Here is an 11,732-nt window from a genome sequence, read left to right as displayed (position 1 = left end):
GTGGGGGAGCATTAACAAAAATACAGATGGTTGGGTTCTATTCCCAGAGATTTGGATGTCATTGGCCCAGCGAGGGGCCCAGGAGTCAAGATTATTTATAAATCGCCACTGGGGCTGAGGGCCAGGAAGGTAAGAAAGGCTACTGGCAAGCATGACTTGGAAGGAGCCAGTGGAGGATCTCTGCTAGGAATCTGAACTTGCTTTGCAGAAGCAGGAAAATTGAGTGTGGAGCTCAGCAGAGAAATAAAGACCTCAAGCCCTCACTGGGGCCTTGTCTGCCCTCATAACTGTTCCTTTTGAGCTGTTGTTTCTTTCTTCCCATTTAAAAGTGAACGTCAACCAGGAAATAACAAAACATACAATAAAATAAAATAAACTGAAAGATTACTCAATAAAAGAAGTGATAAAATAGTAAAACAGACCAATGCAGTAAAACCCAAAAGAACTCAACCAGACAGAATCACCACTAAGGGCCATGCAATAAAAACAATAGCTAGAATGTACTGAGGCACTTGGTAGACTTCCTTGTGCATTTGAGAAATCTGAGTGTCACCACCACCCCAGGAGGCAGAGAGGGGGAAACAAGGTTTGCGGAGTTGGAGTACAGGGTCAAGTTTACATTGGGTGGGCAGAATAATGGCTCCACTTTAATGGTGAGGAAATGGAGGTTAATTCCTTAAGACTAAAGAGTCATTCAGGGCTAAAACAAGAAATGGAACTTTGGTTTTCTACCATGAAAGTCCTGAACACTTACCCCTGAATAAACACGTTGGAATTATCTGGGGAGCACTATTTTTCTTTTTTTTAGTTTTTTGTTCTCATAGTGTAGTGTAGCCTGGCCTTGAATTCACTATACGGTCTTGAACTTGCAGCAGTCCTCCTGGCTCAGGCTCCTGAGTGCTGGGATTACAGATGTGCACCATCACACCTGGCTCTGGGGAGCTTTTAAGAATTACTGACGCCTGTTAGAATTTTTTTCAAAGGAAATATACAAGTGGTCAACAGGTATCTGAAAAAATTGTTCAGTGTTACTGGTCATCAAGGGAGTGCAGAGCAAAACCACAATGAGACATCACCTTACACCTGTCAGAATGGCTTTTATTGAAAAAAAAAAAAGGCCACAAGTGTGGTGAGCATATGGAAAAATTAGAACCCTGTGTGCTGTTGGTATGAATGCAAAATGATACAGCTGCTTTTGGAAAACAACATGGAGATTCCCGATAAAAAAAAAAAGAATTACCATACAACTCAGCTATACCACTTGTGAGTATTTATTCAAAATAACCAAAACAATGATTTTGGAGAGTTAGCTACATGCCGTGTTCATTGCAGTATGGTTTACAATGGCCAAGGTATGGAAACAGCCCTGAATATCTGTCTGGAAAAGAGTGGATAAAGCAAACTTAAGATAGCTGTCCATCCAGCGGCAGGCCTGGTGGAGACTGTGCTAAGTGAAATAAGCCAGGCGTAGAAAGATAAATGATTGCACTTACAAGGTAACTAGAGAAGTCAAACTCCTATGGATCCTACAGTCTAAGAGTGGAATGGTGATTACAAGGGACCAAGGGATGGGGACACGGGGAATTACCAATTAAGAACATAAAGATTTAGTCAAGGAAGACAAATGAGCTTAGAGATCAGCTGCACAATGGTGTACTTATCATCAATAATCAGGTATAGTGCACTTAAAAATCTGTGAAGAGGGCAGATTTCTTGTTAAGTGTTCTTATCACACTTAAGAAAATCACCATTGAAACTTAACCACTCTATTTATTTTGAACTATATATTGGGATATATATATATATATATATATATATATAGATGTATGTATATATAAACACACATATATGTTGCAACTTAAAAAAAAAGAAAATAAAAGATACTGATGTTCATTTCTTTTTATTGTTTTGTTTTTTTTGCAGTGCTGGGGATTGAACTCAGGACCTTGTGCTTTCGAGGCAGGGGCAGTGCCAGTGAGCTAAATCCCTGGCCCTGCTCATTTCTGACTTGATTGGCCTGGGCTGGGCCAGGCAGACAGGCTGCAACTAAACATATCTGTGGCTGTGCTCTGCTCTGCTTTTAGTAGCAATTGCTTCTATTTATTGATTTCCCATTCCTGAGGACTAAGCACTTTATAGATGCTTTATTGAGGTCTCTTAATATACTGTGAGGTAGAGAGTGTCATCCCACTTTGGGAATTAGGAAACAGAGAGGTTCAGCCGTTTTCTCTGGCCACCCAGCTGCTATTCACTGGAGTCTGCTCCTCGTGTAGGTGAGCCTGACCCTGAAACCCATGCTCTGGCTGCTGAGTTGCGTGGTTTCCAAGCAGGGGAGTACCTGTCGGGCACAGAGCTGGATACCACAAGTCCTTTCATTTCATTTTCCTATCCCTCAAGCTTTAGGGTCAGTGGCAGAAGTGGGACCCAGCCTGCTTATCCTGACTGAGCAGTCACCAACCAGATGGAGGAAGTGTGTGGCTTAGCACTAAGGAGCAGGAGCTTTCTGCCAGGCAAAGGAGTTCAGTGGTGAGATGGGCAGCTTGGAAGCAGTGAGCATCTGCCATCATGCCTGGGTCTGTTGGGGGGGCAGGATCACCTCAAAGTAAAGTACTGTGTGTGTGTGTGTGTGTGTGTGTGCGCGCGCGCGCAAACAGTAGGCAAGAAAGGTTGGGAGTACACACCCCTAATGTGCCCTTGAACCTTGAAATTAAGCTCAGATGGGCTGCTCAGAGCTCAGAGGGTGGGGCAGGCTCCAGCATTTGAGCTCATAGAGCTGGGGAGTTCTAGAAGGCTCTAGGTCAGTCTGGAGCTTGCCTCCCGCATTGTTCTCTTACCCCTGGGAGCCAGGATCCCAGCGATATTGTGGGGTACGTCCTGAGCTGAAGCAGAGATTTGGGGCATGGCTGCTGCTGTCATTGTCATCACCACCTCAGCTCTGGTGGGGAGGACCCCTGATCAGTGAGGTCCCTGTGCCCCCATCCTAGAGCTGTTGACCAGGTCCTGGCTTGGGCTGGCTTGAGAGGAACACAGTGAAAGCAGGTGTTGGTCAGAGAGGGGGGGATCCTGGCCTGGAGGGTTGGGGAGAGGATGGCTTCTGGCAGGTCTGTGATCTCTGAGTCCCCAGATCCAACTCCTCAAACCTCTGTACCTGCTGTGTAATGCTCAGGATGGACTCACCCTTAAGTCACTTTACTGTGCCAAAATCAAAACTACTCACTGTGTAGTGGGGAGCTTGGTTTTCTCATCTATAAATTAGGCTATTACGCCTATTGCCCTTGAATTGTTAAGAGAATTAGATAAGATCAAGTTAGAAAATATCCAGAAAAGGCCTGGCCCAGTGTCTAACAGATCTGAAGAGCTCAGCACCAGGGATTGTCTCCCTCCCTCCCACTCTACACACTTTAACGAGAAGGACTCCCCACTCTGTGGTTGAGACTCCAGTGTATTCTCATTTCAGACACATCCACTGAGCAGTCAAATTTTATCTGCAGCTCTGGTTGGCTCTCAGGATATGAGGATAAGTAGGATCAGGCCACTGTTCTTCAGAAGATTGTTGAGTGATGGAATAGACCGATGTCCACAGGGCAAAAGGAGGATAGAAGATTGGGGTGTTGTGGGAGAGGTGGAGGCACTGGCCCACTAGGAGAATCTCTCTGGAGAACTCATCCCTGTTGTGACCCTTGAAGTCTGAGTAAACAGTGTAGAGGCAAGGAAAGGGCCACTGTTGTAGACAGCAAGGTTGTTCTGAGCAGACAATGTGGCATCACTGGAATTGAAAGTATGAGTGAAGAGAGGCTGGCAGGGCTGGATCACCAAGGGCCTGGTGCCCGTGCTTATGAATAGTGACGGCAGGAGCTAGTGAGGAGTGACACATGGCTGGGCTTTGCACTTACAAAATTCACTCTGGTGGGTGTGTGTAGGAGTTCAGAGGAGGGGTCAAGGCTGGATATGAGGAACTTTCATAAAGAAGCCAGAATGGTGGTTTGAGCCTGAGAAAAAACTGCTCTTGGAGAGTCAACAGGACTTTGGGGTTGATTGGCCAGGAAACAGGTGAAGAATGTGTAATGGAGAAGGAGAAGCAAAGAAGAACAGCCCCATTTGTAGTTTGGACAAGTGGGTGGCCATAATGTAAACCAAGAAAGGGAAACACAAGGAAGAGCAGGTCTGGGGGAACATCAGTTCTGTTTTAGATGTCTTAGTTTGAGGTGACTGTGGGGATCCAAATGGAGGGGAATCAGTTGTCTCTGAGGTCACAGGGAAGGACAATGGAAGGTTGTCACTATGCAGGGTGGATTAACAGTGGGCTTGCCCAGAAAATCTCCTGAAGTGGAAGAGATGGAGGCCCAAGGTAGAAAGGCCAGGACAGCATCTCAGCATTTAAAGCCCGCATGGAAGCAGAATGCACAAAGGAGAATAAGAAATAGCCAGAGCAGGAGGAGGGATCCTGGGCAAGGGGAGCATCCTGGGAACCAAGAGAGGCAAGGGTTTCAACAAGATGAGTGGTCAGTAGTGTGAAATGCTGCAGAGGACCTCTGTACCATGAGATTTGCAGGAATCCACTGGCTGGGAAAGAGCAGCTTTAGGCGAATAGTGGCAGTGAGGAAGTCAATGTCACTGAAATTGGGAGGTGAGAAAGTAGTAATTTTTACCCTCAGAAGTTTGGATGAGAAGAGTGGGAAAGAGCTAGGTTAGCATAGATAAGGGTAATACAGGAAGGCGTGTAACAGCTGGAGCCTTAACCAAGCATGGTACCCACACAGGGAAAGGAGGAGCAGGAAGAGATGAGGTCCTGGTGAGGCTAGGGGAGGAGGGCTGGCTGTGATCTAGAGCCTGGAGGGAAGGTGGGGTGCATGAGACAGTGGATCAGTTGCAAGTGGGGTGGTGACTAAGGCAGGAAGAGAGAGAATTCCACATGTGATCCTCTTGCTTTTTTCAGTGCAGCGGGAGGTGAGGTGGTCATCGGGAAGCCAAGGGGGTGGGGCAGAATGGGGCTTGGTGTTCCAGGACAGTAATGAGGGTTCTGAACCCCCTTAGAGTTAGATGGGAAAACGCTGACCACACACCAGCATGAGTACCAGTGCTGCCTTTGGTTCATAATAGAAATAACAGCTAGTCTATTTTTAATGTGAAGAGCTAAGTTCTTTCCATGCCTTTTCTCATTTATTCCCTTAACACTCTTGTGAGGCAGGTGTTGTCAATGTCCTCACTTTATAGATGAAGAAAATGAGGCTTGGAGTGTATCCGAAGTCTGATATGTACTAAGGGACAGAGAAGGGCTTCAGACTCACTATAAAATCACACCATTAGCCACCTTGTCACCCTCAGTGACATTTGTAGGGGGCATTGGAGAGCAGGGGTATCCACTTTGAGATTGTGCAACTGTTTCTCATTTTGACTCTGAAGGAGGAGAGCAGATGTGGTAGGCAGAGGTTGTGAAAGAAGTGGAAAGATGTGTCAGAGGGGGTGGTCAGAGACACATTAGAACAGAAGGTTGCAAAGATGGGAAAACATCAGGTGATGAAAGATTCAGGGACAACAAGGCCATGGAATGGGTGATGGGACTGTGGAGGTGAAGGTCATGAGGCCTGGGTAGATGAAGGAGCCCTGAGGCTAAGGTCAGCAGGAGCTAATATCTTCAATGGTATTGGAGAGGATGGAGGGCAAAGCAACAGGATGGGGGAGCGTCTAAGAAGAAGGGGTTTTGCAAGATGATGGTTTAGAGGGGTGTTGGGGATGGAGACCTTCAGTACTTCCAGGGGTCTGTGTGGAGGAGGAAGAGTGTTTTCCACGTGAGAAAGCTCCAGGTTGGCAGTGTCCTGGAAGATCCTGTTTCACTTAAGGTCAGGAGATCAAGGTTCAGCACTAGGAAGGAGGTCCATTGACAGTTGGGCTTAGAGATTGATTTATACCAATGACATTGCTCAGCCCATCCCATCTGGAATGTCTGCTAAGGGCCACAACCCAGTGGGGCTTTGGATTCACATCAGCTTTGGTCTCAGTCTAAACTTTGACATTTCCTACTCATCAAACCTTGGGTCTCGGAACTAAATAACGCCTAGCGTGCAGTATGGAGCTCAAGTTGTGAGTTTCCTTCCCCATTTCCTTCCTCTTTCCCCAGGTGCTTGGGCATGGTGCAGTTGGGTAGGATTGGAAAGGTGGAGGGTGGGTCTCAGGGACCTTCTGCAGGGTCTTGGGAATATGGCTGGTATTTCATGGGGGATGCAAGGGAGCTGAGGTGCCCTGTTGGAGTCTTCTATCCATTCCCTCTCTCCTTTCCCAGAGGTGCACTCAGATAACTGTCCCTTCTTCTTCCAAGGAATAGCTGCCCATGAGCGGGCTTCACCTCTGCCACCCATATGGAAGCCAGAAGGAGCTGGACTCCCAGAAGTTGGCTGTGCCCACCTGTGATGATGTTGCTGGTCCTTACCTCTCTGCTCAGCTCCAGCGAGGCCAAGGTCTATAGTCGCTGTGAGCTGGCCAAAGTGCTCCGGGACTTCGGCCTGGATGGCTACCGGGGATATAGCCTGGCTGACTGTGAGAACCCTTTTCTCTTGCTGGCTACTGGCTTCTGGCTCCTCTCTCCCTCTACTCCCTCTCTCCCTCCTCCTTGTTCAAGGGGTGTGGTCTTCAAGGGAAGCTTTTTGAGATTTAAAAACCATATGACCACCCTGAGTTAAACACACAGTAGGCAGGCAATGGGGGTCAAATTGGAACCATCCCTTCATTTTCCCCTGCAAGCCAGGAGTCAAAGGGACAGCACAGCTTAGTCCAATAGACTTAATCATGGCCAAGAGGAGCAGATACCCTTACTGAAATGTAGAAAGCAAACTGACCAAATCAGTACTATCAAACTTTTCAAGCTGGTGGCAGTTTTGGGAAGCTGTGAAGCATAGTCACATCTGGACTCATTCTTTCAGTCCCCTTTGTATATCCCACCCATGTCTTCCTAGTCTTGCCTCTAAAGATACAGCTCTCATAAATTAACTTGACAAACACATTGGGCCCTACTGTGTGCTGAGCAATGAGAAAGTATGAAGATTACTAGCCTAAGAGTTGTGAGACCTGAGATCCAGTCTGGAGCCCTGCTCTGTTGTAGCTGTATGAGACCTTGGGGAAGTCACTTTAGCATCTGAACCTTGGCTGATGCATTTGTAAAGCAGGTGGGAAGGTATCTTCCCTGGTCACCTTGGTGTGTACGTGGGACCTGTGCTCTGAGCACTCTGGTCTGCAGTGGCCTGGCCATCTGATACCAGGCCTGTGTCTGCCCGTGCAGGGGTCTGCCTTGCTTACTTCACAAGTGGCTTCAACACGGGTGCTGTGGGCCACGAGGCAGATGGAAGCACCAACAATGGCATCTTCCAGATCAACAGCAGGAAGTGGTGCAAAAACCTCACCCCGGACTCCTCCAACCGGTGCCAGGTGTACTGCTCTGGTAGGATGGGCCTGTGTCTTGGGCTGGCTGGGGTTGGGCTTCTTATACCAGGGTGAGCTTCTTCCCAGTTCACTTTGTTCCCCCTGCCTTTATGTCTGAGAGCGGGTCCCCCAGGAGACAGATATGCAACCTGCAATGAGGGTGAGGGTGGGTACTCCATGAATCTGATATGGGGTCTCAGCTGGGAGATGGGCCTTAGAGCTATAGGATGGAGGGAGGAGAGGGATAGAAGAATCTCCGCGTTTCCAGAGATGGGGAGAGGAGAGGAGGAGGGAGGAGGAGGAGCAGGAGGAGGAGGAAGTGGAGGAAGAGAAGGAGGAGGAGGGGAGAGAGATAGAGGTAGAGATGGGGAGAGAGGGAAAGGCAGAGCGAGAGAGGGAGAGAGAGAGTCAGAGAGATGGACTGATTCTGGACATCCAGCTCTGCCCCTTGCTCCCTCACTGTGCTTCTGTCCCTCCCACCCTAGACTTGCTGAACCCTAATCTCAAGGTTACTGTTATCTGTGCCATGAAGATTGCCCAAGAGCCCCAGGGTCTGGGCAACTGGTAAGTAATTTGGGATGGAGCCCCCTCTCCAAAGAAGTGTGAACAGACCTGGAGGGTAGCAGCAGGAAGCTAGCCTTTAGCAAGCGCCCACTTTGCCCAAGGCACCATTCCGTGCCTTCATCCTTCACAGTCCCTCTCTGTGATGGGCATCACCACTGTTGAGGTACACACAGATGGCACAGGGTTTCAGGAAGGATGAGCAATTCACTGGCGGTCCCTCGGCTACACAGCTGAGCCTGGCTTCTCCAAGATTTGCCTGTCCTGTGATGTCTGCTTAAAGGTTGTCTAGACTAAGTTCTAAGAAGGCTCCTTTTTTTTTTAACCTATGGCATCTTTTATCTAAAAACTAAATTTTATATAAAGTCCAAGATGTATAACAGATCAAAGAAGAGGTTCTCTGCTTGAAGCAGAGGTGGGGCTTTGGAGCGTCCCCGTTTTCAGCCTTCTCTTTGCCTATCTCCTCCCCACAAGGTGGCCGTGAAGTTGCCCAGAGAGCGAGATGAGCATTGCACGAGGCACTGGAACCAATCTCTGAGTCAGGTGTCCCACAGCTGCCCAGCTTCTTTTGATGGGAGCTTCCTAGTTTCCGGCCTTCCTTACACTCACATTTCTGGATGCAAAAACAGCAGGGTGGGGGCAGTGCCTAGGGGCTGGAGGACCAGGACCATGGACAGGTGGGACAGATTGGGAAGTAAATTTGGGACAATAGAATATCAGTCCAAGAATGGAAGGAAGGAGGAGAAAGTAGAGGCAGGGTTGGGGGAGACCTGCTTGGATGCCTTTGTAGGAGTCTCAGGGCGAGGTGTGGAGTCTGGACAGGGACAGATGTAGAGGTGGTGAACACGAGAGGAGGTGGGCACGGCAGACCGTTGGGAGGATATAGGGACAGGTGAGATGCAGCCCAGGAGGGAGAGGAGGGAGGTGCCAGTGACTGAATCTAGAGAAGCTTTGGAGATGGGCCCTGAAATGGCCACACCTCTGAATATGTGTTGATGCGAGAACAGTAAAGGACCTAAGGAACAGGCTCTGCAGGACACAGTGTGTGTCCATAGCATCAGGAAAGATTCAGCCTTAAAGGAGAATGAAATTATGTCACTTGCAGGAAGATGGGTAGATCTGGAGATCTTGTTAATTGAAATAGGCCAGACTTGGAAAGCCAAGCACTACACGGTTTTCTTAATATGTGGAATCTAAAAAAAATAAGAAGATATGAAAGTAGAAGGGAGACCATTATTAGACAAAAGGAAGCAAATAAGAGAGAGGGAAAGGAAGATATAAGGGAGAGTAATGGGATGGATATGATCAAAGCATGTGCATCTATGAAAACACCACACTGAAACTCACTATTTTATACAATCAATATGCACTAATAAAATTGGGAGGGGAGAATGCAGGCTCAGCCACTGAACCAGGGGCTTGAGGCCTGGGGGTCACCACCCTGGGATAGAAGAAATTTGCCCTTATGGGTTAAAAAAAATAATTTTGTTTTCCACGCTGGGAGTAAATTCCTGGCATGAGAAGCCCAGAGAGGTGGCCGAGGCTAACATAGGAAATGGTCCCGGAAGATGGAAGGAGGGTTCTTCTTCATTCATGGCATACACTGGCACTGAGGACTCAGGGGTACCAGGCTCAGTGCTGGTGCCAGGCTCTGAGGAGCTGAGACTCGTCTCCGCCCTCAAGGATCTTACAGTCTGGTGGAAGGGACGAACAGGCCAGTTGACCTTTCTTGGCAGATGGATTTATAGAGGTCTTTTAGGGGCACTCTTGATCCCTGGGCTCTGTGACCTCAACATTACAGAGAACATTAGTAGAACTTGGGACTCCAGGTGACTTGGGATCCCAGGACCCATGGTCTTCCTTATCTTCAAAAGATATTAGCTGTGAGCTGGAACAGGTTAATGGTCCTGAAAGAGCCTATGAACGACAGTAAACCAACAATGGAAAGACCCAGACTGGCAGCCAAAGACTGTTGGTCTTTCCAACAATGGAAGAGACCCAGGGAGGGCTGGGTGTCGGCACGGTTGTGTCATTTACTACCTGTGGCCTCTGGGTAAATTTTTTGCATCTCAGCCTGAGTTTTTCACTTGGAAGACTAGAACATAATATCTGCCCAATCTACCTAGGAGGGCTGCTGGGGACAGAAAGGGGGGTGGTGATAAATGGGTGGTAGATGTCATGGTGCTATGTGTACTGTAAAGGGCTGTACAAATGTAACCTGGCATCACTGTCGCCGAAACACAAGGGTGTAGGAAAAGAGCCTCACACCTGAGCTCCAGGCTCTAGGTCTTTGTCAATGACTCCTGGGTGAACTGAGCAAATAAGGAAGCCAGATATTGAATTTTTAGGGCCATTCTCTTCCCTTACATTCTTTTTTTCTCTAGAGGCTTCCTTGCTTGTTCACTCAGTTTGCTTGTCCATCCCCCCTCCCCAGCCCCTCCCCTTGCCTGGTTTAGAGCCAGGGTCTCCTTCCTGCTTTTCTCTCAGCAGTGCCTGGGGCTGCAGCTGATGTGGGTCTCTTTGCCTGTTCTCTGTCCTCAGGGAAGCCTGGAGGCATCACTGCCAGGGCAAGGAGCTGAGCTACTGGGTGGATGGCTGTGACTTCTAGGACCCTCTCTGGATGCACAGTAGTCTGGGAAATGTGGCCCAGGCTTGGGAAGACAAACCAATTAATAAAATAAAGTTCAACACGAGCGTGGTTCTCACAGGCTGTGTGTCTGCAGGTGCTGAGTTGCAGTCAAAGCATCTTACTGTTTCCTCGCCTCATCTGGGGCTGGGTATCAGGTAGATTCCAAAAGCCTACCATGGAAAGCTTGCCTCCATTCCTGGTGACTTTGGGCAGGGGGTCAGTGCCTTCTCTGCCTACCTGCCATTTTGGTCTAGGGTTGCCAGATTTAGCAAAACAAACAAACAAACAATAAACAAGAATAACAAAAATAGGTTGCCCCATTTAAATTTAAGTTCTGAATACACAAATAATTTTAACTGTGTGTTCCCAGTATTGTATGGAGCATATTCACATTTAAAAATCACTCGTAGGTGGGCATGGTGGCATATGCTTATAATCGCAGCACTCTGGAAGGCTGAGGCAGGAGGACTGCAAGTTTGAGCTTTGCCAGGGCAACTTGGAGAGACCTTGTCTCAAAATAAAAAGTAAAATATCAGCTGGGGATGTAGCTCAGTGTGAAGGTCCTAGGTTCAGTTGTCTGTACTCCAAAAAAAAAAAAAAAAAATTACTCATGCATATTTTACTTGGTAACCTGGGTTGGGTCTGGTGCTGTGTACCTCTAGCTTGTGTAGAAAGGTTCTTAGGGCATTTATTTCTTTCACTCTGGTGGCAAATGTGCTCATGGTGCCTTGGCCCTCCCTCTGGGGCCGGCTAGGCTAACACACTGGTGCCACATGGGTTGGTAGGCAGTGACTGCAGATGACGGACCACAGAGGGTTCCATATCACCTAGCACCCTGCTCCATAGTGCCCTCTAGAGGTGGAGATTCAAGTGTCACTCACTGTAATGGTGTATCACTTCCCAGGTAACCCTAAGTGACCATACATTGCAGACCACTGCTAGGAGTCTGGGGGATGGGGTGGGGGTTGCTAGTGGCTTTCAGGCAGCAGAATGCATACATCTAGTATAGTTGGCTGCCTTTCTCGGTATCTGGGAAGCTTGGAAGAAGGCAGTGCTGTCCGCCACTGACAGGCAGCCCAGTGTCTCTGTTCACCTGGGATGCCTGTGTCTGAAGGAGGAAGGTGAGCAG

At 48.3% G+C, this 11,732-nt stretch overlaps 1 protein-coding gene across 7 annotated transcripts; it reads left to right on the top strand.

The window, feature by feature from the left end:
• The first annotated feature begins 2,730 nt into the window (after positions 1-2,730).
• On the top strand, positions 2,731-10,667 carry Spaca3 (sperm acrosome associated 3). Of its 7 annotated transcripts, none has more exons than XM_004870611.4 (5): positions 2,731-2,867; positions 6,317-6,534; positions 7,274-7,432; positions 7,899-7,977; positions 10,516-10,667. In XM_004870611.4, the coding sequence occupies exons 2-5, from the start codon at positions 6,357-6,359 to the stop codon at positions 10,580-10,582; spliced, it is 483 nt and encodes a 160-aa protein (XP_004870668.1). In that variant the 5' UTR covers positions 2,731-2,867; positions 6,317-6,356; the 3' UTR covers positions 10,583-10,667. The 7 variants fall into 7 exon arrangements, with proteins under 7 accessions (XP_004870668.1, XP_021104597.1, XP_021104598.1 ...); XM_021248938.2 differs by having other exon boundaries at positions 2,816-3,039; positions 6,323-6,534; XM_021248939.2 differs by having other exon boundaries at positions 2,818-2,938.
• The last annotated feature ends 1,065 nt before the right edge of the window (positions 10,668-11,732 follow it).

The sequence above is a fragment of the Heterocephalus glaber genome, unplaced genomic scaffold (assembly GCF_053883595.1).
Source record: "Heterocephalus glaber isolate CG9 unplaced genomic scaffold, H.glaber_assembly_v1.0 deba00001564, whole genome shotgun sequence".
Taxonomy (NCBI): Eukaryota; Metazoa; Chordata; class Mammalia; order Rodentia; family Bathyergidae; genus Heterocephalus; species Heterocephalus glaber.
This window is presented reverse-complemented; position numbering and strand designations above follow the sequence as displayed.

Bases quoted from the DNA above. Each gene is read 5' to 3' on its own strand.
- Spaca3 (XM_004870611.4), top strand. From the start codon at position 6,357: ATGGAAGCCAGAAGGAGCTGGACTCCCAGAAGTTGGCTGTGCCCACCT. The intron at 6,535-7,273 runs GTGAGAACCCTT...CTGCCCGTGCAG, and splicing joins GGGATATAGCCTGGCTGACT to GGGTCTGCCTTGCTTACTTC. The intron at 7,433-7,898 runs GTAGGATGGGCC...CTCCCACCCTAG, and splicing joins GTGCCAGGTGTACTGCTCTG to ACTTGCTGAACCCTAATCTC.